Source organism: Lithobates pipiens, unplaced genomic scaffold (assembly GCF_037356315.1).
Source record: "Lithobates pipiens isolate NorthernLeopardFrog02 unplaced genomic scaffold, aLitPip1_a1.2 Scaffold_18, whole genome shotgun sequence".
In the NCBI taxonomy this organism is placed as follows: Eukaryota; Metazoa; Chordata; class Amphibia; order Anura; family Ranidae; genus Lithobates; species Lithobates pipiens.
This window is the reverse complement of record NW_027507758.1, coordinates 622,603,499-622,631,139: the sequence shown is the minus strand read 5'-3', so window position 1 is coordinate 622,631,139 and position 27,641 is coordinate 622,603,499. Positions and strand designations below refer to the sequence as shown.

Sequence of the window (27,641 nt, the reverse complement as noted above, 5' to 3'; positions counted from 1 at the left end):
TAACTTAGGACGTGTCAGAAAAAGGTTTAGACTTTAAGTGGTTATACTTCCTGCATTTACACGTTCTTAAAAACTTGGCAGACTGCCTGGATTTTTTTCTTTACACACAGAAGTTTATCCCTTTGATCTAAGAAGGAAGCGTAAAGCCCCGTACACACTATCAGATTGTCTGCTGAGTTTTTCCTTCAGATTTACCAAAACCATATAATATGAGGTCAAACCTTAGGAGTTTCAATGTGTATGCAATCAGGCAGGCCCTTCTACTACATGGTTTTGGTAAATCTGAAGGAAAAACTCAGCAGACAATCTGATAGTGTGTACGGGGCTTTAGTTACAGTTTCATGTTAAAGACTTGGCAGACTGCCTGGATGTTTTCTTTACACACAGAAGTTTATCCCTTTGATCTAAAAAGGAAGCGTTAGTTACAATGTTTCATGTTAAAGACTTGGCAGACTGCCCAGATGTTTTTGACAGCTGAGTGAGCAGATAAGTCTCTCCACTTGTTATACAAAAAAATGGGCAAACTCTGCAATAGAGATCCTCAGAGGGGTTGAATCGAGATCACGATTTTTTAACGATTAATTGTGCAGCTCTACTCGCAACTGTCATGAATGTGTGAAGTCGATGACATGGAAAGAAGAAAGAACTGGCTGCACATCCAGAACTTCTGATTGCCTTTTATTTTGTTTCACAATGATAACACCAGAGACAACAAACTGTGGTCACGTAGATGTGTTTTACACATACATCTTGTGCTTAATCATTACTAATGGTGTGCTTAATCATTACTAATGATTAAGCACAAGATATATGCGTAAAACGCGTCTATGTCACCACAGTTTGGTGTCTCTGGTGTTATCTTTGTGAAACAAAATAAAAAGGCAATCGGAAGTTCTGGATGTGCAGCCATTTCTTTATTTTTTCCAAGTTTCCCAGGGAGGCAGGCCGGTTCTAGCACTCTGCAAGATACTCCAATCAGCCTTATCTTTATACACCTGGAGCAGCGGTTCTTTTTCTTGTATACTTAAGTTCATGACCGCTGTGAATACTACTGATATCTGAGATTGGCTACAGCTAATCACATGGTAGAGTGCTGTGATTGGCCCAGGTACCCTGAGATAGCTGTGGGCCAATCACAGCTAACTAGCGAAAGCTGTTATGAATCATAAAAGTATTGGGATCTGCACCACTAGGGGTGCACAGCGCCAGTACAAACATAATGATATGTCACTTTGCCTGTACATGCCGCCCACCTGCAGTAAATGTACTGTGGGTGGTCGGCAAGTGGTTAAGCCTAATTTGCCATGTAGTTGCCCATCCCTTTATTTTATTGAGATCTTCCTGTAAGATTTCTACATCCTGCTGTGAAATTATTGACCTGCTTAGCTTTGTATCATCAGCAAACACCTGAGATTGATTTATTTATACCAACCTCTATGCCATTTAGGATCAAAGTAAACAGAATTGATCCCAGGACAGTGCCCTGGGGCACCCCACTCACAAGTCCAAACCAGTCCGAGTAGGTGCGATTTATCACCACCCTTTGTAAGCACCCTTGTAACCAGCTTTCTATCCAGGTATGTGTCCCAAGGTTTAAACCAACAGACTTCAACTTGTAAATTAAATGTTCATGAAGAACAGTATTGAATGCTTATACAAAATGCAGATACACCACATCCACAGGCTTTCCTTTTATCTAGATGGCAGCTAACTTCCTCATAGAATGGTAACAGATTGGTCTGGAAAGGACGATCTTTCATGATCCCATGCTGGTTATTACTAAAGATACTGTTTTCATCAACAAATTTTTGGATATAGCCCCTTATCATCTCCTCCAATAGTTTACATACTATCGATGTTAGACTGACTGGTCTGTAGTTCCCAGGGATATTTCTCGTCCTTTTTTAAAATATTGGTACCAGGTTGGCTTTTTGCCATTCAGCTGGTACTATTCCAGTTATTTGGCTGTCAGGGTGTGCTTCTTAACCACATGAGAGCTGTGATGTCCAGCAAAATTCATAAAGAAGACATTTCCTGCACTCAAGGCATTTTACACCTCAAGGGTTGTGTGGGATCCCTGATGTACAGGAAGACAGGACTTCAGTGAGGAACAATTCCCTCACTCGGGACAGGAAAGTGGCTTCTTCCCTGTGTGCAATCTCTGGTGCTTGTACAGATGGGACTTTTGTGAAAAACATTTCCCGCACTCAGGACAAGAAAGTGGCTTCTCCCCCGTGTGAGATCTCTGATGTCTGTAAAGACTGGACTTCTGTGAAAAACATTGCCTGCAATCAGGACACGAGTATGGTTTCTCCCCCATGTGAGATCTCTGATGTGTGTAAAGATTAGACTTCTGTGAAAAACATTTCTTGCAATCAGGACAGGAATATGGCTTTTCCCCCGTGTGAGATCTCTGATGTGTGTAAAGATTGGACTTCTGTGAAAAACATTTTCCGCACTCAGGACAGGAATACGGGTCCTCCCCTGTGTGAGATCTCTGATGTCTGTAAAGACTGGACGTCTGTGAAAAACTTTTCCCGCACTCAGGACAGGAATACGGCTTCTTTCCTGTGTGAGATCTTTTATGCACATTAAGACCGGATTTGAAATGGAAACACTTCCCGCACTCCGTACAGGAAAACCTCTTCTCTGTTGGAAGGACGGCCCCGTCCCTCACGGTCTGAGGTTCCTCAGGATAAGAGGAATACGATGGTCCATCTACACTGTGTGGTGCCGGATGGACATTTGAGGTAGTCGGGTTTTCTCCTGGACTATACTGTGTGATGTCCTCATCTTCTACTTTACAGTCTGGAGACAAAGTGAGACAATCCTCTGAGGTTTTCCTCATCTCCCGTCCATCTACTAAAATAGAAATAAAAAGATTATTACTAGACATGAGCTGATTGGTTCCCCTAAACCAGGACTTTGCCCACATCAGGCAGCTTTGTCTCTGAGGATCTTACAATTCCCCCCTCAAGGTAACCAGTAAATGGGTCCTCTGATCTCCTACCAGATCATTTCTTTATTCATGGACCTTAGTCAGAGAGTGAGGAAACAACGAGAACTGTCTTTTATAGGAGTGACAGTGATGAGGGGATTATAGGACGAGTGTCCCCTCCCCCTCTATCACTCATTGCCATCTTCCCAACACAAGAAGTCCTGCACTTCCTTATTTAGTCCATGATTTAGTCATGAATAACAGCGGGGCTGAGCCCCACCAGAGGTCAGAGAGTGAGGATGGGGGGAGAACAACCAAGATGAAGACTGGACTGATCCTGAAGACCACCATCATTGGGTTATTGACTCCTCCCTCATTATCACTTTCTGTTTAAGGTTTCAAAGTTTTAAGGATGTTATCACATTATTATCACTCCGTAGAGGGAAGTAGCCAGGAGTGCAGACAGGTTGATCCAAAAAGAGAACCGTTGCACAGAGCAGGGTAAGTAGAAGTTTTTTTAATTTATTTTTTAACAGAGCAAGTAATCCTGGAAGAATTGTTCTGCCAGAGAGCTTACTAGACCCAGGCATGGGGCAGGTGACCCAAATCACATACCCCAGGTGCCCAAGTTGATAGTGTCAGGATCTGAGGGGTTAACAGGCAGCCAGGAGACAGTACAGTAAACGTAAACCAGCTTTATTCAAATGAAAATAATGACAGACTTTGTCTTCACGGGCATTTCAAAACACCACATGAAACTCTTCTTATCAGTACAACACAGTCTTTTTAAATAATTCTTAGCGTCCCAGCCACAGCATATATAACATAGCAAATTCCCAGTTCAGGCAAGTTCACCCAGCAGGTTCAAGTCAGAGGTTTCCATCCAGCATCAAGGCCTCATCCGCACTGATAGCAAAACAGCCATTCCCCTCAGCCTCTCTGACCAGCTGCCTAATAAGCAGGCCTGAAAAGGAAGTACTTGCCCTCTTCCATTAACCCTCTTTTAACTTGCCCCACTCTGACTCTCTTCAATAGGGATGAGCTCCGGGGTATTCGCATGGTCTACGTGCAGAGCCCACCAGGAAGTCGGCGCAGCGATGCGCTAATCACAGGCAGTGAGACATTGCCCGATCTCTGGGGCAATGTCTCACTGCCTGTGATTAGCGCAGCGCTGCGCCGACTTCCTGGCGGGCTCTGCACGTGGACAATGCGAACACACCGGAGCTCATCCTTACTCTTCAATAGTCTAAAGTGAAATTTTACATTTTTCTGCCAACTGAACCCCAGAATCTCCATAAATCCAGTCCAGATACATACATTGTGTCTGCAGCACAGAGAAGGAAGATTATCCGAGAGAAATACAGGAATACAGGACGGGGAACACAGCTCAGGAAAGTGACCAGGGGATTATAGGCTGATATCACCCAGTCCTTGCCCTACCCTGGACCAATCAGTGAGCAGTATGGGTGGAGGAATGTATTTAGTGTTAATGACCTACCTGTGCTGATCTCTGTAGGAGTGTCCTCCTCTATAAATGTCCCCGTTATTCCATCCTCCTCCATAGACTGCTGATCATCCCTCACATACCTCTCTTCTTCTTCTTCAACCTCAACTTTTATAACTATCAGATCTTCACCCTAAACCAAGAGAATAAAAGAAAATATCATCTGTAAAATATAAGCTCAAATAAGAAATCCACACATAAGCTTTGTCTCACCAACCTTGTAACACTGAGGGATGGTGCGATCTTCCTGTGTGGAATCCCGGGAATACAGAGGACGGGGATATCTCTCTGGTGGGTTCCTGGTATTAGGTAGCTCCATCATATCCTTGTGTCCTTCAGAAAACTCCTTCATCACACCATACTCCTCATCCTCCTGATTATACTCTTCTTTAACAACAATATTATAATCCCCGAGGTTTCCACTCTAAATATATAAAAAAAAAAAAACATCAATTGTAACAAATATGCTTGTATATAAATCAGAACTACCAATAATTGTCAATCATCTACCTGATGATGGTGAGGGATGGTGTGACCTTCCTGTGTGGAATCCCGGGAATACAGAGGACGGGGACATCTCTCTGGTGGGTTCCCATTACTGGATCCATCTGTAGGAAACACACACACTGACTGAATACATTGTTTCTATGTGTTTATCAGATGATGGGGGTTCTAGGTGGAGCCTCCGTACTGCTCTCTCCTTTACAATAAAGTCTCCTCTTACCCGGTGATGTGAGGGGCGGTTGATTGTCCATCATGACGTCCTTGTAGAGATCCTTGTGTCCTTCTAAATACTCCCACTCCTCCATGGAGAAATAGACAGTGACATCCTGACACCTTATAGGAACCTGACACACACAATGATACAGTCACCATCCAGACACATCCCTTGTCTGTTACTGGATAATGTCCCAGAATCCTCCTCACCTCTCCTCCATCATCTCTCTGGTTTGGGTTAAGGTATCCCCGCGCTGTCGTCAAGGGCCTAAACTATTTAAAAGGATAGGTTGCAGCAAACTACCGACAGGGGTATGAACCCTAACCCCCAGATAATAAAATGAAAATCAAACAGATGGTGTTGCGCTACCTGAACTAGATATAAATAAAGAGCCTAATACTGGAAGAAATAAAATCTAGCTATAAATCGACTAGCCTATCTTAAATAAAGATTAAGGTGCCTTGTGCTATGTTGATAAAAAAAAAAAAAAAAAAAAAAAATGGTTTAAACTTGCTCCACCAAGTTAGTCCAAAAAAACAGAGAGTAACCAGTGTATTATAAAACTTAAATTCCAGAAATCATGTGTTTATATATCAACATAAGTAACTCTAAGTAAAAGGGGAAAATATTCCATAAAGTGCAACTGTCTTATATTAAAACGTGCAATTCATAGTGCATGATTACAAAGAGTTGGTAAAATACAATCTTTAGTGAAATTAAATGAAGTGCCAGTGATTGTTAGTTCCGTAATCTTCTTAATACAAAATAATTTAAATATGTATATAAAACAGTCTATATGTGAACTGAAATAGGTGCTCAGTGACTTGTTCAGTGCTTCTCAAAAAAACAGGTGCCAGCAATCGTGTTGTAATTTCTGTGTCTCCAGTATACACGGCACACTAGGTAAAATGGCCCCTTACCTTACTGCTGTAAGGTAAACAGCAAATCAAGCAGCCAAAACAAGGGTCCAGGGATTCTATCCCAATTCCTAGCAGGTGGATATTGGCCCCCTCAGGTAGGTTTTTTTCCTCTCAGATAGTTTCCATATAGATCTTTGGCTTCAGTATAACTCCCAGAGGTCTCATAGGAAAGATAGAGGTACACTCGGATGGTGAAGTACGTTCGTAAAATTTATTATAACGATATATAAAAAGAGGTACTCACAAACATACGATAAAATACAGCTTTAAAAACGGACGAGCATTCCGCTCGTGTATGCGAACGTCACTTCCGGTATCCTCGTTCCGACGCGTATCGTCACTAGTCACGTGACTTCATCAGGGAATGGGATACTCTAGCACGGAAGTGTCTTTTATATGTACGTGTATGGCGGCCATTTTACTGAAGTCTCCCATAAGATAACATTGGCACAGCCATCTTTTTGGAGTCTTCCATAAGTTAACATGGTGCAGCCATCTTTTAGAAGTCAATCTACACCCAACATCATTTTCCACATATCTAAGCTACACCCGCGGCCATTTTTCGTTGGTCCCGGTTAGCAGCCATTTCCCCATAGCTCACCCATGGGTTATATCTGCAGTGATGTTTTTATATATAATGGTGGGAATTTCTATCGGGTTCTTTTATTCCATTAAATGTCATATACAAATTTGTCCGCAGTTCCATTGGTTCACATCAAATTTCTACCGGGGGACAGCGGGAAAGGGAGGGGGGGGGGAAGGGGGGAGAGGTGGGGAAAGGGGGGGGGGGGAGTGAAATGGGAGGGGAATTAGGTGGTCATAAGAGGTATAAGTGAACTCGATATTAAGTATCAACCTATACAAAGGTTATTTATCAAATGTCATAGATCACGTAAGCATTATTATTAGCACTATATTTAAAAGTAAATAAGTAAAATACCCCTTAACTAGTTCGCCAATCCCCAGCTGGTCCATTATTTGTATTTATCCTGTAGTTTTAAATATTAGGGTGTCCAAAACCGGATTAAGGTAGTATGGACTAGTGGTCCAGAGCTAGTTAATGAACTAGCTCTGGACCACTAGTCCATACTACCTTAATCCGGTTTTGGACACCCTAATATTTAAAACTACAGGATAAATACAAATAATGGACCAGCTGGGGATTGGCGAACTAGTTAAGGGGTATTTTACTTAGGGGAAATATAGTGCTAATATATACCAGCCATGAGATAAAATGCTACCTCACCACTTGTTTTATAAATTTATATATACTAATTTTAAAGAACGGTTTTAGATATTTTTTAGTGTAAAATATGGGGTTATAATGCTTACGTGATCTATGACATTTGATAAATAACCTTTGTATAGGTTGATACTTAATATCGAGTTCACTTATACCTCTTATGACCACCTAATTCCCCTCCCATTTCTCTCCCCCCCCCCCCCCTTTCTCCACCTCTCCCCCCTTCCCCCCCCCCCCCCCCCTCCCTTTCCCGCTGTCCCCCGGTAGAAATTTGATGTGAACCAATGGAACTGCGGACAAATTTGTATATGACATTTAATGGAATAAAAGAACCCGATAGAAATTCCCACCATTATATATAAAAACATCACTGCAGATATAACCCATGGGTGAGCTATGGGGAAATGGCTGCTAACCGGGACCAACGAAAAATGGCCGCGGGTGTAGCTTAGATATGTGGAAAATGATGTTGGGTGTAGATTGACTTCTAAAAGATGGCTGCACCATGTTAACTTATGGAAGACTCCAAAAAGATGGCTGTGCCAATGTTATCTTATGGGAGACTTCAGTAAAATGGCCACCATACACGTGCATATAAAAGACACTTCCGTGCTAGAGTATCCCATTCCCTGATGAAGTCACGTGACTAGTGACGATACGCGTCGGAACGAGGATACCGGAAGTGACGTTCGCATACACGAGCGGAATGCTCGTCCGTTTTTAAAGCTGTATTTTATCGTATGTTTGTGAGTACCTCTTTTTATATATCGTTATAATAAATTTTACGAACGTACTTCACCATCCGAGTGTACCTCTATCTTTCCTATGAGACCTCTGGGAGTTATACTGAAGCCAAAGATCTATATGGAAACTATCTGAGAGGAAAAAAAAAACCTACCTGAGGGGGCCAATATCCACCTGCTAGGAATTGGGATAGAATCCCTGGACCCTTGTTTTGGCTGCTTGATTTGCTGTTTACCTTACAGCAGTAAGGTAAGGGGCCATTTTACCTAGTGTGCCGTGTATACTGGAGACACAGAAATTACACGATTGCTGGCACCTGTTTTTTTTGAGAAGCACTGAACAAGTCACTGAGCACCTATTTCAGTTCACATATAGACTGTTTTATATACATATTTAAATTATTTTGTATTAAGAAGATTACGGAACTAACAATCACTGGCACTTCATTTAATTTCACTAAAGATTGTATTTTACCAACTCTTTGTAATCATGCACTATGAATTGCACGTTTTAATATAAGACAGTTGCACTTTATGGAATATTTTCCCCTTTTACTTAGAGTTACTTATGTTGATATATAAACACATGATTTCTGGAATTTAAGTTTTATAATACACTGGATACTCTCTGTTTTTTTGGACTAACTTAGTGGAGCAAGTTTAAACCATTTTTTTTTTTTTTTTTTTTTTTTTTTTTATCAACATAGCACAAGGCACCTTAATCTTTATTTAAGATAGGCTAGTCGATTTATAGCTAGATTTTATTTCTTCCAGTATTAGGCTCTTTATTTATATCTAGTTCAGGTAGCGCAACACCATCTGTTTGATTTTCATTTCATCATCTCTCTGGTGACTTCTAAAATCTTCTTTGGATTTCTCTATTCTATCAGGGAGGGAGGCGGAGGCAATGTGATGTCATATGATCTCCAGACTTCACAGGAGGAAAACTCTAGATCTGAACACAAATAGTAAAATCAAATGATATTCCCAGAATCCTCCTCACCTCACCAGGTTTCCATTTTATTAAATATCCAGTTCATGCTGAGAAATAATTTACCTTCACAGGATCTCCACTATGTGAGTAAACGTTTATCTGGTGTCATTACACGCAACACAGGACCAACAGTCCTGATTTGCTTGTAAGAATACAAAAAGGTCCCGTCCATGTCCTAAGACTCTTGAATAACAAGAAAAGTGCAGATGGAGGGACATTGGTAGAAGGAGCTGCGAGGTCAGTGTGATGTCATATATGAATTAGTAAAAATGCGGCGCTACCAAAAAATTGCTAAATAAAATCAGTGTGTAATAATCTCAAAATAAATGTGAATAAAATAATATCCACTAAATATAAATACAATAGGTAATGGATTAATTTCAAAAATTCAACAAATATACGTGAATGCAATAAATGTGCAAAAATAGTGAATAGAAATCCGTGGAAAAATATTCAGACACCTAAACAATCCACATAGACAATCCAGATGCAAACAAATATAATAGAATATCCATATGAAAATTATAAAAAACAATAGTGAAATAACGTGAAAAAATAAATATTTAGTCCATAATTAAAGTGCATTAGTGACTGATGCCATTGCAAAATAAATGGATAAAGTTCATGCAAAAAAATGTGATCAGACGATTCCCACAAGTGACAAATCACTGCAAACTTCAGTGCTTAATGGGTGCACCACCTATTTCCCCCAGCCTCTCACCTCCAATAACTGGTATACAGGCACTGTATAAAAGGGTAACTGCTGGCTTCTATTTCGTTCACACTGCTTCACCGCTGATTAAGTTTTCACTGTGAGGATATATATTACTTGCCCTCCCAATAGCTCCAGGATATCCAGACCATAAAGAGTAAAAGAACACAGAGGGCTCTCATGTGCAGTAACTTCGCTATTTTATTGAAAACAACAGTAAAATCCACACTTACATTTAAGATAACAGCAGAATAAATGTAAGTGTGGATTTTACTGTTGTTTTCAATAAAATAGCGAAGTTACTGCACATGAGAGCCCTCTGTGTTCTTTTACTCTTTATGGTCTGGATATCCTGGAGCTATTGGGAGGGCAAGTAATATATATCCTCACAGTGAAAACTTAATCAGCGGTGAAGCAGTGTGAACGAAATAGAAGCCAGCAGTTACCCTTTTATACAGTGCCTGTATACCAGTTATTGGAGGTGAGAGGCTGGGGGAAATAGGTGGTGCACCCATTAAGCACTGAAGTTTGCAGTGATTTGTCACTTGTGGGAATCGTCTGATCACATTTTTTTGCATGAACTTTATCCATTTATTTTGCAATGGCATCAGTCACTAATGCACTTTAATTATGGACTAAATATTTATTTTTTCACGTTATTTCACTATTGTTTTTTATAATTTTCATATGGATATTCTATTATGTTTGTTTGCATCTGGATTGTCTATGTGGATTGTTTAGGTGTCTGAATATTTTTCCACGGATTTCTATTCACTATTTTTGCACATTTATTGCATTCACGTATATTTGTTGAATTTTTGAAATTAATCCATTACCTATTGTATTTATATTTAGTGGATATTATTTTATTCACATTTATTTTGAGATTATTACACACTGATTTTATTTAGCAATTTTTTGGTAGCGCCGCATTTTTACTAATTCATATATTTAATTCTGGTGCAGAGAACACTTTTTTATGCTGGCTGCTTCCTAGATACATTATTTCTTTTCTGTAGGATAACTCAGGTGGAGCGCACTAGCATTTCCTTTTTACATAGTGTGATGTCATAGCATTGTCCACCACCCCCCGCCACTAATAAAAGTGGTATAATCCATTAGTACAGACTGATGAGGTGAGAAGGTGATTGGTGGGAAAGGTGACACATCTCCAAAATGAAGAGAATGTTTCGGCCCCATAAGTGAGGAAATGTTCTGCCCCCGAAGGGGTTAATCTAGGTTCCCACACTATATATGTGTGTATCGTCATCTGCTGGAGATAAAAGACATCACAGTGACTATGGAGGAAGAGGATGGACATGACGGGGGGGTTACTGGGTGTAAATAGAAAATAAGATCTTATTACCTCCTCTGCTGCCACTTCCAGCAATGTCTTCTCTCTACTTCTTCCCGACTCACCTCTCACCCGTAACTTCCTATAAGAATGTTACATCACTTCCCGCCTTTACTTGACATCACTTCATGTCTTCCATAGCGACTTTCTGTCTCTTCTGAGTAGACGTGAGATCACCACCTTGTGGAAATCAGAAGAACTGCAGCCCCGAGAAACATCTCGTAGTGTGAACACGGCCTTGTGCTGTGTGTGTATGTACTGTATATCCTTATAGATTAGGGTGACCAGACATCCCCGGTTTCTGGGGACAGTCCCTGGATTGAGGACACTGTCCCCAAACCAAGTCTGTCCCCGGATTGGATTTGGACAGGGGCTGGGGTAATTTCAAAGACAGTCAGTGCAGAATAAAAAAAAAATAAAAAAAAAAATCTAAAATTATGCCCCCTCGCTCTGCCGCTCCTACTAGCTTTAGTACTACTAGAATTATGGTAGTTCCCTTTCTTATGATCATGTGCTGGTCGGAGCAGAGAGAATATTTCTTCAGTTTCGGGTGCATGCCCATTCCGTTCCTGCTCGCATTTTCTTCTGCCTTGGCTCAAGTCCTCGGCCAGCCACCTGCCCATCTCCTTGCCTACCCTGGTGGAGTGATCTTCCTCCGCTCCCCACCCAGTAGTAGCCGGGGCCCGGAGAGTAAGACTTGACAGGCTGTGAGTAGGACGGTGGCGGCGAAGGGCAGAGTCGCTAATTGCCGCCATTACTAGTAAAAAAAAAGAAAATGTCCCTGGATTTCATTAAAAAAAATCTGGTCACCTTATTATAGATGGGTCATCTCCACTCCCACCAAGGGGGATAGAAATATATTACTGCCTACTCCAGGCTTTCTCTTCCAGGGTTCCTCCAAAGGTTTCTAGGGGTTCCTTGACCAATGAGCAATTTCTGTCTCTCAGTAACAACAATTTCATGATGATGTAAGAATGTCCTTCTCCCACTGATTACTGATATAAGGGGATCCTTTTCCTATTAGTCACCAATAAGGGACAACCTGGAATTTGTTCCCAGAATATTTGTCTGCCTTCCCTTCAGAGTATGAACTTCTCCTCAAACCTCCACCAAGGTTCCGATTGCAGTCTTGGTCCCTCTGAGGGAGAAAGGGCTCAGAATCCATCATTATTTGGATGACATCATCCTCCTGACCCAAGACCTTTTGCAGAGCTCCTGCTGTCCACCCTACGGTCATTCGGCTGGATAGTCAACTATCAAAAAAGCCAGCTGGAACCTACACAGAGTATGTTCTACCTAGGGGCCCAGTTCAATACCCAGGCAATCGACAAAGGAAAAAAGGGATCCACCGCTCCAGGCTGATCCACCAGAGAACTGATTGCTTCTCCTACAGACAGATAGGGGTCCCAAGTGCAGGCTGATTGCACAAACCAAATGGATAGAAAACGGAAGAACTGTGGACAGCCGCACTCCAGATCGAATAAAGTAAACTGTGTCTTTATTTTCTCAAATGAAAAACCTCACATCACACAAATCACAGCAGCAAAGGGAAAAATACAGAACAAAAATGCTGACGCATTTCACGCTACAATTAGCGCTTACTCATAGCTTATAAGTATATGAGTTAGCGCTAATTTTAGCGTGAAACGCGTCAGAATTTTTGTTCTGTACTTTTCCCTTTGCTGCTGTGATTTGTGTGATGTGAGGTTTTTCATTTGAGAAAATAAAAGGCACAGTTTACTTTATTCGATCCGTGGACGAGACAAGAAACACTCGTTTCTTTTTGAGGTCTGTCTTTTACTAGGTAAAAAAGACCCCAGATATCTAATTTACTGTTAAATGCAAAACAAAAAAAAAGTAATTTTGTCTTTAAGAGATGAAAGAAATCATCCCTTTAAGGCCAGAAGGCGGAAGTGACGTTGGACATTGCTCCGGGCCTCCAAAGGCATAGAGCCAAGTGGGGGCTATCTTGCCCTCAGCCAGCTTCCTGCCCAGTCACTAAGAGGATCGGATTAGCATCAGGCTAACCAAGAGGTCCGGTAAGCCTCTCCTGCCACCTCTACAAGTGATTCCATGGCGAATCCACTGCCGGGATTACTTTTATCGGAAAGAGAATCGTCCACGATATAAAAAAAAATAAACGGGGGTTATCCCAGCTAGCTGCTGCCATAACAACGGTATTTAACATCAAAATAATGACGTATATATACTGTGGGTGGTCTTGAAGTAGCTAGAGCATAAAATAACAGTAGTTCTAATTTTTTCATCTCTCACAATATTACTACAAAGGTCTAGGAAATGCAAAATTTCAGTAAAAAACACACTAAAGTGGACTTTAGGGCAAACAAACGCAATAAAGTACCCACATTTCTGGTAAAATATAAAAGACGAGGCTGCATCGAGTAAATAGGTGCCCAACATGTCATATTGTAAATTTGTGTGCGCCCGTGACATGGTGACAAACGTCAGTACCCGCTATTTTCTATAGATGGTGCGTCAAACACTCCCTATAGGTCATCAGTTTAGTGTTATGGAGGAGGACTTGTGCTAGAATTATTGCTCTCACTCCAGCGTGTGCAGTGATATGTAACGTGTGTATCGCAATCAATGTTTTCAATCATAGGCACCCCTAATACTCGTGTTTACGTTCGTACATGGATATATGTGGGGGGCCTCAAAATTTTATTGGGGGGATTTATGTGCTCGAGTTTAACTTTATTTTTTAAAAGCACAAAGTCCCCTATGTGATGATTTTTTGGTGACAGGTTCCCTTTAACGAGACAGGGGAGGCAGTGGTATTTGGGGGGGGGGGGCTGGGGGTTTGTTAGTGGAGGGATAGGTGCAACCAAAAGACCCCCACCCTTCCAACTACCAATCCCTTCCCCCAATGACAGATTCCCACCCCCTTAAATACTCTCCCCCCCACTCCCCACTGACATACCCCAACTGTCCCCCACTGATACACCCCCACCAACCCAACTACCAACCTACCCGCCAACTAGACTCACACCCCACCTACTACCACCCCCCTCAGCAGACTCCCGCCCCCCATGGACAGACCATCCCAACCCCCCTATATACCACCCCCTTCTGCCACTGACAAATCCCCAACCCCCTAAATACCACCTCCTCCCTCCACTGACTGACCCGCAATACCACCCCCTCCCTCCACTGACAAACCACTAAATACCACCCTTTCCCCCCCCACTGACAGACCCCCAAACCCCCAAAGATCACACCTCCTCCCGACAGACCTCTATCCCCAAAATACCACCCCTCCACCCCACTGACAGACCCCCAAACCCCCCAAATTATACCTCCTCTCTGCACTAACAGATTACCACCCCCCACCCATACCACATTCTCCCTCCACTGACAGACCCCCATATACCACCCTTCCCTCCACTGACAGACCTCTACCACCCAAATACCAGCCCCCCCCACTGAAAGACCCCCAACACCCCAAATACCACCCCTCCCCCATTGACAGACCCCAAAATACCACCCCTCCCTCCACTGACAGACCCCCAACCCCCTCAAACACCCCCCCACTGATAGACCCCCATAGGGGGTGCCTGGCTTTAATGGAGCCCAGAGGAGACATCGGAGGTCTTTTAGACCCTGCATGTCTTATTAAAGAGAATCTGTCACCAAAAAAACATAACATATGATGAAGAAAAAAGTACTGTAAAAAAATTGTTACACCCAAGCACATTAATTCCCCCCAAAAAACTTGAGGTCCCCCACCCGACATATAAACGCACATAAGAATGTAAACACTTGCGCCAGTGGTGCCTACACTTGAAAACGTCAATTGCGATACACGTTAGATATCGCCACATGCATCGGGGTGAGAGCAATAATTGTAGTGCCAGACCCCCTTCGTAAACTAAACTGATGACCTATAGGGGGCTTTTGAAGCATCGCCTACAGAAAATGCAGGGGAATTAAGTTTGTCACAATTTCAAAGGGGTGCACACAAATTTAAGATTTGAGTTGGGTATCTATTTACTCGGGGCAACCTTTTATATTTTACTGAAAATTAGGTAATTTATTGCGTGGGAGTCCCCCTCAATCCAGAAGACCTGAAGGGCCTGGTATGGATTTTAAGGGGAACTCCATGCCAATATTTAAAGAAAATGCTGTGAGGTCCCCCCAAAATCCATACCAGACCCTTATCAGAGCATGCAGCCTGGCAGGACAGGAAAGGGGGGCGGCGAGGGAGTGCCCCCCCTGCTGAACCATACCAGGTCACATGCCCTTAACATGGGGGGGTGCTTTGGGACAGGGGGGCATGCACCAGTCAAAGATGTCGCAAGAGGGTCGGGGCCACCAGGTGACATAACCAGGTGGCCCCCACCCCTTACCTATTTAAGAACTGTCAAATGGCAGAGCAGGCATTCGGGGGTAAGCCTTTGTCGCGGGTGGGGCTTTTCTTCTTTTTTTTTTTCCAGGTCCAGCGGGCATCATGATTGACAATAGATCTACATTGGGGAACATTTTTTTTTTTTTAGGAATTGTCAAAAACTTGTCTACTGTCTTTATTAACTTCTGGCACTTTTTTTTTTTGGTGAATAGGTAGGGTTACAATGTAACCCATACTCATTCACATGGGGGGGGCCCTTGTTGAAGGGGGCTTCCAAATTCTGAATAAGCCCCCACCTTCACACCCCCACAACCACAGTCCAAGGTTGTCTGGAAGAGGTCCTTGTGCCCATCAACATGGAGAGAAGGTGCTTTTGGGTGGGGCAGAGTCCCCCGGCCTTAAAGCACCCCCTCTATATTGAGGGCGTGTGGCCCGGTATGGTTTAGGACGGAGGGGGCACTCACTCATCCCCACCCTTTCCTGACCTGCCAGGCTGCATGCTCAGCCAAAGGGCCTTGTTTAGAATGGAGGGGCCCCCACTCCATTTTTTTTAAACATTTTTGTATTGCTGCCAAATTAAATGTAATTTTTTTTCTTTAGAAACATCATTGTTGCTGCAGCAGGTTCTATACATGGTACTTAAAGTGGTTGTACACCCTGTACAACCACTTTTGCCTACAGGTAAGCCTATATTAAGGCTTACCTGTAGGTGCTGGAAATATCTTATTACTAAATATATTTTCAATAAAGCCACGCGCCAATGTCTACAGCGCATGCGCACTTAAGAAAGGGCACATCGTGCCGTTTCTAAAAGGGGTCATGCCGTGACTGGTGGCTCCTGCGCGCAAGTGCGGGAGTGACGTCATGCGACTCCGGCCAGTCACAGAGCCGTAGTTCGCAGCCCGGAATGAGGAGGGGTGAAGATGGGCGCTTCCAGACAGCGGGTACAGCGGTGACATCGCAGGCTTCAGTTTTAGGTAAGTGACACATAATGGGCTACTATGCGATGCATAGTAGCCCATTATGCTTTACCTTTGCAGGGAAATAAAGAGGAAGTAAGACCCATTAGGATTTACTTCCTCTTTAAGAAAAATTGTGTAGTGCCAAAAGTAAATGAACAGCGATGAGATAAGAATACTGTGTTATAAATGGACAGCACATTGAAAATAAAATCCAAAAAAGTGTTAAAAGTGAAAAAATGCTAAAGTGAAAACAAATATGTCCAAACATCATAGTCTCTCCTCACACTTCAGAAAGTACCATGCCAGAAACCCTAAGGCTACTTTCACACGGGGGGCGGGCGCCGGCGGTAAAGCGGCGTTATTCTTACGCAGCTTTGCCGCAGTTTTAGCTGCACTATTCGGCCCCTAGCGGTGCGCTTTTAACCCACAAAAAGGGTTAAAACCGCCCGCAAAGCTGCGCTGCAGCGGCGCTGCCCCTCTGTTTTCAATGGGCAGGGGAGCTTTAGGAGCAGTGTATACACTGCTCCTACAGCGCTGCAAAGATGCGGCTTGCAGGGCTTTTTTTTGACTGTTCTGCAAGCGCACCGCTCCAGTGTGAAAGCACTCGGCTTTCACGCTGGAGAGACAGGGGAGGCTCTTTACAGGTGCTATTTTTTGCGCTGTAGCGCCTGTCAAGCGCCTCAGTGTGAAAGTAGCCTAAAGATTTGAAATTTGCTGGTATTGCTAAAACAAAATTACAATAGAGAGGTTGTAAGAAAAAACGAGAGGTATCCAAAATTAGAAGTTTGGTGGATACATGAATTACGCTGTCATTCCCCCTCAGGACATAATATTGAGTGGGATATCAACAGCTTCATTGATAAAAAAATAGATCCGTTTTCCTCTTACTGTCTATTTGTAAATATATTTGCTTTATGAATGTGTACATTTTTATTTATTTATTTATATATATATATATATATATATATATATATATATATATATATATATATTTTATGCATTCTTCTGTATTAATAAACTTTGGCGGATCATTACTGTGCATTGGCTGCAATGTCTGAGTTTGATTGTTTTTTTTTTTGTTTATATATTTTTCCGATTTGTAATTTATTTTTGATGTTCTCTCAGTATTTTTCAAACAGGATATTTTGCTGCATTTGGGTACACCAATACTCTTATCTTTGGTTCTTGTTCTACTGGATTATTTTGGTTACTTCCTGGTCTTCAACAAAATGGCATTTTTGGCATTTCCTGTGCCTTTGACCATAGATATAATGGTGGATGTGTCGTTTCCGGTCACCGGCAAAATGGCAGATGGATCACTTCCTGTTTTGCAATTTCTCGAAGGAGACACTGTCATTTGACGTCTGACACTAGGGGACCCCTTTGATAACATCCTATTGGATGAAAAGCTTCAGGGAGCAGACACTAGTGCTGCCGTCAGGCCCCTGTCCGATACCGGGGTCGGCAGTGGCACCCGTTATCATATATGTTTGATTGATTTTAGTTTGGCTTTTAACATACAAATCCGATAAATACTACACTATGGAGACTTCATCTGGCTCCCGGGGAGCTTTATTACATCTGGATGGTGCGAGTTGCTGAACAGACTTCCCCACAACAGATGGCGGATCTACACTAAGTGCGTGTTTGCTGCTGCAACGGCAGCCAGCTCTTCTGGTGAGTGTCCATTTCACAGGGGTGCGGTGGATGTACTGGATCACCTCTGCATTTTTCAAATCACCACCAATCGTCTTTATACTGAACTATTGGGTTTTCCACCTATAGGTTTATATTGCTGATCATATCATTTAAATCTATATTTTTGGACTTTATTTCAATGTGCTGTCCATTTATAACACAGTGTTCTCATCTCATCGCTGTTCATTTATTTTTGGCGCTACACGGTTTTTTTATTTTTTTTTTCCCCCTCTTAAGATCATTTATAAGTTTGGTGTGTAGCGCACTACTCCCTTGGGAGCTGCTGGGTGTGTTCATACCTTTTATGTTAACTTGCTCCGCTGTTCCACCCCCTGCACAAATTCCATAAACAGCAGACAGTCCATGATAACTTTAGAAAACTTTTATTACTTGCTTGAAGGATGTTACAGCATATAAGGATCCTCCTACTACCCGCACATCGATCTTCCTGGCAATGATATCATAAGGGTATCCCAGAAAATGAAAAGCTCCACATAGTCAGTGTTTTAATCATCTTAAAAGCAGAAGGGCCGGCCGGCACAGACACAGCAACCCGTCCTTTTGGGAAACGCGGTGATGTCAGCATATCACGCCACCCTACGCATTTCGTCATACGTTGACATCTTTCAGGGGGGCTGCGCATGATGCAACGCATAGGGTGGAGCGACGTGCCGATGTCACCGCTTTAAGTGTTTTTTTGGGATGTGGAATCTCTCTGTAAGACTGTCTAGGCTGCCTAGCTTTGTGGGTGTTGATTTTTATCTGGAAGAAATCTTTTGGTATAGGTTTCATGGGCACAATCAACACCCAAGAACCAATTATTCCGCAACTGTTTGACAGGTGCATATCATTGCAATTTTTGACAGCAAGGCCAATTCTTGCTTTCATCAAGATTACCTCTATGGGGTTACTGTGTGAAAGCACCGCCGACACCCAAGGACAAATTTTTCTGCCTGTCTGTTTTCATCCGATTCGACCTGCTGGACGGATGGCGAACATATCACCATACGTCTGATCTTGTTGGATCGGATTCCAGGCAGGTGTCAGAGGACACATAGCCACTGACATCCGCCTCTCCATACAAGTCAATGGATGGCCCAATCAGATCCACCTGAAAAACAGACCAATTGGTCCGATTGTGTGAAAGGGACCTTACAGGCAGACTAAAGCCGCGTACACACGGGCGGACTGTCTGGCCAACTTAGTCCGTCGAAACACATTTCAGCGGACAGTCCGCTCGTGTGTGGGCTTCAGCTGACTTTTTCAGCGTGCAGTCTGGCGGACTAAGTATTTCGGAATTTCCGTAATATTGTCCGTCGTACTTTGGTTTCAGTGGACAATCCGCTCGTGAGTAGGCTAGTTCGACGGACTAAGTATGGCGCATGCTCAGAAAGGATTTACATGGCGAAAGGTTGCATTGCTGTGTATTGGACTTCCTATTTCTAGTCCCGTCGTACGTGCTGTACACGTCATCGCGCAAACTTTCGACGGACTGTTTGTGCATCCGTGTGTGGTCAAGTCCGTTCATTCGAAAGTAGGACGGACTGTCCGTCGGATTGTCTGATGGACTAAGTTGGCCATACAGTCCGCCCGTGTGTACGCGGCTTAAGGGAACCCCCAGGCACTATATTTAAAGGGATATTTCATTTTTATTGTTTCACTTTAAGCAGCAGTAAATCACTGCTCATTTAAAAAAAAAAAAAAAATGTTTTTACTTTTTTGCATTAATACCTGGACCCCATACCCTTTGTGTGCCCAATACCTTGCATATAAGCCTTCAAAATGTTCACTTTTGATTTTTCCATTTTAGGTAACATACTTTTAATGGGGTTTGTTGTTCTGTTGGAACTTTTGGCGATTTTTGAAAGTTCTGTCGTGAACTGAACAGGGTGTCGTTTGGCCGATCTCTAATGGTGAGGTCAGAAGGATTCTGGGAATATTATTTGATTTTACTATTTGTGTTCAGATCTAGAGTTTTCCTCCTGTGAAGTCTGGAGATCATATGACCATCACATTGCCTCCCCCTCCCTCCCTGATAGAATAGAGAAATACAAAGAAGATTCTAGAAGTCACCAGAGAGATGATGGAGGAGAGGTGAGCGGTGCCGGGAATTCTGGGACATTATCCAGTAACAGACAAGGGATGTGTCTGGATGGTGACTGTATCATTGTGTGTGTCAGGTTCCTATAAGGTGTCAGGATGTCACTGTCTATTTCTCCATGGAGGAGTGGGAGTATTTAGAAGGACACAAGGATCTCTACAAGGACGTCATGATGGACAATCAGCCGCCCCTCACATCACCGGGTAAGAGGAGACTTTATTGTAAAGGAGAGAGCAGTACGGAGGCTCCACCTAGATCCCCCATCATCTGATAAACACATAGAAACAATGTATTCAGTCACTGTGTGTGTTTCCTACAGATGGATCCAGTAATGGGAACCCACCAGAGAGATGTCCCCGTCCTCTGTATTCCCGGGATTCCACACAGGAAGGTCACACCATCACCCACCATCATCAGGTAGATGAGGAACAATCACTGATAGTATCATTAGGATCTGTACATTATCTGCATTGTTACCATTGTTGTCATTTTTATTCTATATTCAGAGTGAAAACCTGAGAAATTCTAAAGTTGAGGTTAAAGAAGAGATAAAAGAGGAGGAGGATAAGAATGGGGTGATGGAGGAGTCAGAGTTTCTAAAGGAACACAACAATCTGCAACAGGACACCATGGTGGAGTCATCCAGCTACGGAAACCCACTAGAGAGATGTCCCCGTCCTCTGTATTCCCGGGATTCCACACAGGAAGATCACACCATCCCTCACCATCATCAGGTAGATGATTGACAATATTGGTAGTTCTGATTTATACACAGCATGTTTGTTACAATGAATGTTTTATTATATTTTTCAGAGTGGAAACCTCAGGGATTATAATATTGGTGTTAAAGAAGAGTATAAAGAGGAGGATGAGGAGTATGGAGTGATGGAGGAGTTTTCAAAAGGACACAAGGATATGGTAGAGTCATCTATTACCAGGAACCCACCAGAGAGATGTCCCCGTCCTCTGTATTCCCGGGATTCCACACAGGAAGATCACACCATCCCTCAGTGTTACAAGGTTGGTGAGACTGAGCATATAGAACATGGACTTGTAGAGATGATGTGTGGATTTTTTATGTGGTGTCAGAATAATAAAGCTTATATTTTACAGATGATATTCACTGTAATTTTCTTGATTTAGAGTGGAGATCCAATCGATATAGAATTTGAGGTTAAAGAAGAAGAAGAAGAGGAGAGGTATGTGAGGGATGATGAGCAGTCTATGGAGGAGGATGTATTAAGGAGGACAATTATAGAGGAGGACACTCCTACAGAGATCAGCACAGGTGGGTCATTAACACTAAATACATTCCTCCACCCATACTGCTCACTGATTGGTCCAGAGTAGGGCAAGGACTGGGTGATATCAGCCTGTAATCCCCTGGTCACTTTCCTGAGCTGTGTTCCCCGTCCTGTATTTCTCTAGTCATCTTGCAGGAGGGCACACCTGAGAGATAACTGGCCCACTTGACAGGAAGCACAATCAACACATGACGTTAAAAAGCCACTCCCTTGCCCCTGCACCTCAGTTCTTGATTGTGTTTCCCTGGCATTGAAACATTTTTTCATTTTTAGTAGACCTGAAGGCGGTTCAGATGGTCTCCCCCAGGGTACTGTACCCCAAGGGCGGGGAGGGCAGTGGGTCCAGCCAGGTCCTTCCTACCCCAATGGCTCCCACTTCCAGGGGCTCTTCCCTGCCTGGGGCTTTCTGTGCACAAGGGAAGTGTCCCCGGCACTCCTGTGGATATAGAGGCCCTTTCTTCTAGGGAAGGTATCGTCTAGCGGGAGGGTACGTCTGCCATAAGCTTAAGAACCTCCCAGAGACCTCCTTCTTATCTCACCTCTGGGGTAGAGGAGTTTGAGGAGCTGAGGGATTCAGACTGAAGTTCCTTAGAAGAAGGGGAACATTCTGAGTTGGACAGCCAGGACAGTGAGGGTTCCAGGCAGAATAGACCCCTCTTTCCTGTGGAAGACATGGAGGGACTTGGGAGACCTCAGTCAAATGTCTTGCCAGTCCACCAGACCCTCAAAGAAGTCATCTTGAGGGCATGGAAGGACCTGGAGAGGAAGGCCTTAAAACTCAAGACATGGGAAAGGAATTCTTCAAAACACCAAAATTGGATGCAGCTCTATCACAGGTTTTAAAGAAATTTGATCTGTCCTTTGAGGATTGGGGTAACATAAAGGACCAAATGGACTGAATGCCAGAGATGCTGAGCGTGGGTTGCCAATGCGGCTGCCATGGCTCCTGCCTAGGCATCAGATTGTGTAGCAAGGACTGTTGATGCTTGGTTACACAGACTTGCCATTCATGTCATTAAGGGGAATAGATAAAAATTGTTCACACGCTCTTTGGAGATTGTGAGTAAAGCTGTGGCATTCCTGGCGGATGTGGCAGTGGAAAATGTCAGGACCACGGCCAAGTCAGTGGCCTTCCTCAATTCAAGAAGAAGAGCCATCTGGGTCAAGTCATGGAAAGGGGACCACATGTCCAGGTCACGGCTCTGTGGGCTGCACTTTGAGGGTTCCCTGCTCTTTGGACCTGGTTGAGTCCGGATCCTTTCAGAGTCTGCGGAAAAGGGCAAGAAATTCCTAGTTAGAGCCAAGAAGAAGGGCAGGACATTTTTTCATGGGCCCCCCTAACCAGGGCCAATTTAAGGCCAAAAGGGACTCAAACAGAAGGTGGGGGGAATGGCAGAAATGGACAAAAGGGTGGTCTGCTCTTTTCCGGCCCCAAAGACCCCAACAAACAGCCCAAGTGATGTCAGGGTAGGGGGGAGACTTTTTCATTTTATCCTGCAGTGGGAGAAAATCTCAGAGGGCCTCTATATCTCGTCGATCCTAACAGGGGGTTATCGGTTGGAACCCCCCCACAGAATTTAATTTTGACCCACCCACGGATCATCTAAGGGCAGCAGGGTTGAATGATAACATACAAGAACAGCTCTATCAGGGATTTTACGCCCACGTTTGTCATTTAGAAGCCATCAGGAAAAGTTCACCTGATAATGAACCTCAGAAAACTAAACAAGTTTCTGCAATAAAAGATCTTCCGGATGGAAAGCATATACAGCGTACACAAACATCTGTTGAAAGATGCCTTCATGGCTACAATATATTTAAGGGACACTTACCTCCACGTCCCAATCGCTCTGGAACATCAGTCCCTGTTAAGGTTTGCAATTCTCATGAACAAAGGAATCCATTGGCAGTTCCGAGTTCTGAGCCCTCCCCTTTGGTCTAACCGCAAGCCCAAGAGTGTTCACAAAGGTCCTGGCAGAGGCAGTGCCTTACCTGCATCTTCAGGGCATGTCCCTTATACCTTATCTAGACAATTTACAAATTTACGGTCCTTCCTTACAGCAGTGAGAACAGACATGGACAAAGTAATTCTCACCTTGGAGACCCTAAGTTGAATAGTGAACCGAGAGAAGTCCTCCATCGAACCATCTCAGTCAAAAACCTTCATAGGATACTTAGTGGACACAGGGGCTCAAAAGTTTTTTCTCCCAGAGGAGAAGAGGGCAAAAGTGATAACGGCAGTTTCATCATTGATGGAACCCAGAGACTGCTCTCGCAGACAGGTCATTGCATCCCAGCAGTTCCCTGGGTGCAGCTCCATTCCAGGGAACTGCAGGATTTCCTGCTATCCTCTTGGGACAGGAAGACAAAATCACTGGATGGGAAGGTTTCCATTCCAGTGGAATTAAGGGGCGCCCTAAATTGGTATCTTGGCCAAGACAGGTTGCAGTCAGATTGTCCCTGGGCCCAGTGGAACCCTGTCAAATTAACAATCGACATGACCACCTGGGGTTGGGGTGCTCACCTTGAGGACCTCCGAGCCCAGGGCTCCTGGAACCCGACCCAAGCAAAGACCTCTAATCACAGGGAGCTCTTAGCAGTGGGTCAGGCCTTGAAAGGCATTCAAAGACTGGATTCGAGGGCTAGAAGTCCAAGTCCTATTATGCCGCGTACACACGAGCGGACTGTATGGCGTACTTAGTTCGTCATACAATCCGACGGACAGTCCGTCGTACTTTCCACTGAACGGACTTAACCACACACGGATACCCAAACAGTCCGTCGAAAGCTTGCGCGATGACGTGTACAGCACGTACGACGGGACTAGAAATAGGAAGTCCAATACACAGCAAAGCACCCTTCCGCCGTGTAAATCCTTTCTGGGCATGCGCCATTCTTAGTCCGTCGAACTAGCATACTGACGAGCGGATTGTCCGCTGAAACCAAAGTACGACGGACAGAATTTCGAAAAATCCGAAATTCTTAGTACGCCGGACTGCACGCTGAAAAAGTCAGCTGAAGCCCACACACAAGCGGATTGTCCGCTGAAATGTGTTTCGATGGACTAAGTACGCCATACAGTCCGCCCGTGTGTACGCGGCATTAGACAACGTAACAATGTCTCTTACCTAAACCGTCAGGGGGGGACAAGGCCCGGGAGGCTCCTAAAGTTGGCTAAGGTTGGGAAACCCTTCCGTCCATATTGGCGGTCCATGTAAAAGGGACGGCCAATGTAGTGCCAGACTTTCTAAGTCGACACCCCATCCACCAGGGGGAATGGGAGTTAAACCGAGACGTGTTTCTTTAAATAAGTCGGCAGTTTGGGGTTCCAGAGGTAGACCTCTTTGCCTGCAGAGGGAACTGGAAGGTGGAGCGTTTTTTTTTTTTTCTCTCACTAGAGAGGGGGGGTTCGGAGTGGGTAGATGCTTTAGCGCAGGACTGGAGTTGCAACCTAGGGTACGCCTTTTTCCCCTCACTAACATTATTTCCTCAGGTTCTACAGAAGCTAGCTCGCTCAGAATGCAACCTGACCTTGGTTGCCAAAAAGAGCCTGGTTTTCCATTCTGAAGAAATGGTCTGTTTCCTCTCCACAACATCTCCCAACCAGACAGGCTCTCCTTCGGCAAGGGCCGTTTCTTCACCCTGACCTGGGCTTCTTTTGCTTGATGGCCAGGCTCTTGAGAGGGAGATACCCAGAGATGAGGGATGCTCTGAAAAAGTGATTGAGACCCTTCTAAGAAGCAGGAAGCTGATCCATAGCAAGATTTATGCAAAAATCTGGAAGGTGTTTTCACACTGGTGGCAGGATAGGGAAGTCTTGCGGCCTTCGGTACCAATAGTACTAAAAATTTTACAGCCAGGGGTAAATCAGGGGATAGCCCTGAAAGTGCAGGTAGCAGCTCTTTCTGTGTTTTTTGGATCATAGGCTCGTGCTGGAACCTCCTGATCAGAACATTTCTGTTAGCAAGGGAGAGGTTGACTCCCATAAGGATTAACAGATTCCTGCCTTGGAATCCAACATTGGTGTTGGAGGCGCTGATGAAAACTCCCTTCGAACCAGCACTGTAAATTTCAGTAAAGTTTTTCACTGACTATCACTACAGCCAGGAGGGCCCTCTTTGTTGGTACTGGAGGACAGAGTGGTTCTGAGGCAAGACACCCCTGTACCTCCCCAAGGTTGTCTCCATAATTCAGAGATCACAAGAAATTATTTTATCTTCTTTTTGTTAATAACCCAAGAAACCAAAGAGAAGAAAAATGTAATTTACTAGACATCAGAAGGTGTTTACTGACGTACTTAGGGTGAAGGACTTCAGGAAGTCAGGCCATCTTTTGGTTCTATTTAGCGGCCCTAGAAAGGGAAGGCAAGTGTCTAGACCAGTGATGGTGAACCTTGGCACCCCAGATGTCTCGGAACTACATTTCACATGATGCTGAGCTACACTGCAGAGTGCATGAGCAGCATGGGAAATGTAGCTCCAAAACATCTGGGGTGCCAAGGTTCGCCATAACTGGTCTAGACCAACAGTGGCCAGGTGGATCAGACAGACTTTAGGAATGGTGTATGAGCAAGCAGGGTCCCCAATACCAGCCGACCTCAAAGCCCATTCTACAAGATCTCTAGCGGCCTCTTGGGCAGAAAAATCCTGAGCCTCAATGGAACAAATGTGTCGAACAGCCACATGGTCGAAGCAGGATACCTTTTTGAAACATTACAGAGTGGCCCTGTTATGGCCTCAGGATCTGGCATTTGGCAGAAAGGTCTTACAAGCGGTGGTTTCGCCCTAAGGTAGGCCTTGAATTTCTTGTTCCTCCTCTCAGGTGTGCCATCCTGGAAGATGACTAGAGCAAATTACCAGTTACATTTACCGGTAACCGCCTTTCTAGGAAATCTTCCAGGACGCAAGGCCTACTTCCCACTCTTTGATGAAGTTACTCCGGGAAAAGTTTCCCTCTTGCACCAGGATAACCTATTACTTTGGCAGAACTGAGGTGCAGGGGGAAGGGAGGGTCTTTTTAACCTCATGCGTTGATTATGTTTCCGGTCAGGTGGACCAGTCATCTCTCAGGTGTGCCACCCTGGAAGATTTCCTAGAAACGCAGTTACCGGTAAGTGTAACTGGTAATTTTCTCTCGGATAAACTTCCTTCCTCTGTGCTGCAGACATAATTTATGTATCTGGACTGGATTTATGGAGATTCTGGGGTTCAGCGAGCAGCAAAATGTTGATCATTACCATAGCCATTACTAGACCTAGGAATCTGGGGTATGTGTTTTGGGTCTCCTTCTCCTCCATGTCTGAGTCCAGCAAGATCTCTGACAGAACAATGTCTGTATAGTCTCAGACCCAAGTCACTGAGTGCAGTCTCAGGAGATGGGAGGCAGCGGTGTGGGATCTCTGCAACTCGTCTCATGTAAACATTTAACCTTCCACTGATTACTGAATACCAATATAGTCCTGACCCTTGCACTATATTAGGAATCGACCAATTATTGGGGAATTCAATTATCGGCAGCCGATATTTGTTTACTTTTTTTACGTATCAGTATCGGGCACAAATGTACCAGATATTAACCAATTATTGCTTTAAGGGGTTTTTACCGGGGTGATGCCTGCACCCTGGTACCGTTCTTTGGAGCAGATAGTCGACTTTATAATAATAACCAATGCAGCTCAGCAGCCAACTCTGCTGTTATTCCAACCAGCGCGAGGAGACGTTAAACCCCCCCCCCCCCCCCCTCGCCCAGGCTCTCCAGTCCCACCGGGAGGCCCGAGCAACCAGCCAGCATGTCCGCCGGCTGGCCGAAGACCCGAACTAAGCCGATGCTTCGTTCGGGTCTTGGATCTAGTAACCCGGAAGCAATGTCATGACATCACTTCCCGGATTACTGGCATCTTAAAAGGCGCCAGTTTAAAAAAAATTTAAATTATTCAAAAACGCTGTTCTTGATGTTATGTTATGAATACTTTCAAGTGCAGTAGAGGGGTTTGGGGTCTTATAGGCCCAAGATCTCTCCGTAAAGAGGACCTGTCATTGCCTATTACTGTCACAAGGGATGTTTACTTTCCTTGTGACTGCAGTA

The 27,641-nt window shown here is 44.0% G+C and overlaps 2 protein-coding genes across 3 annotated transcripts in view; one reads left to right on the top strand and one right to left on the bottom strand.

Moving 5' to 3' along the window:
• Positions 1–869: 869 nt before the first annotated feature.
• On the bottom strand, positions 870–5,386 carry LOC143989486 (uncharacterized). Its single transcript, XM_077489628.1, has 5 exons — positions 5,167–5,386; positions 4,953–5,050; positions 4,660–4,866; positions 4,437–4,575; positions 870–2,862 (listed from the first exon to the last, which is right to left on the bottom strand). Exons 1-5 carry the CDS (start codon positions 5,249–5,251, stop codon positions 2,120–2,122), a joined length of 1,272 nt encoding a protein of 423 aa, XP_077345754.1. The 5' UTR covers positions 5,252–5,386; the 3' UTR covers positions 870–2,119.
• A 12,380-nt stretch (positions 5,387–17,766) lies between these two features.
• Positions 17,767–27,641, top strand: part of LOC143989442 (uncharacterized) — a 58,590-nt gene continuing 48,715 nt past the window's right edge. Inside the window, exons 1-5 of one of the 2 annotated variants that reach the window (XM_077489569.1) lie at positions 17,767–18,131; positions 20,119–20,246; positions 20,333–20,456; positions 20,573–20,670; positions 20,760–20,987. In XM_077489569.1, the coding sequence (XP_077345695.1) occupies positions 20,372–20,456; positions 20,573–20,670; positions 20,760–20,987 (411 nt within the window). In that variant the 5' untranslated portion in view covers positions 17,767–18,131; positions 20,119–20,246; positions 20,333–20,371. The remainder of the gene's footprint in view (positions 18,132–20,118; positions 20,247–20,332; positions 20,457–20,572; positions 20,671–20,759; positions 20,988–27,641) is intronic. The other variant, XM_077489570.1, reaches the window with a different exon arrangement.

What these genes read in the sequence shown, in the direction of transcription:
- LOC143989486 (XM_077489628.1), bottom strand. Translation starts at nt 5,251, where the DNA reads ATGGAGGAGTGGGAGTATTTAGAAGGACACAAGGATCTCTACAAGGAC. An exon ending in ACCGCCCCTCACATCACCGG is followed by an intron (nt 5,051 to 5,166) that starts GTAAGAGGAGAC and finishes TGTTTCCTACAG; the next exon opens with ATGGATCCAGTAATGGGAAC. An exon ending in CCATCCCTCAGTGTTACAAG is followed by an intron (nt 4,576 to 4,659) that starts GTTGGTGAGACA and finishes CTCTTGGTTTAG; the next exon opens with GGTGAAGATCTGATAGTTAT.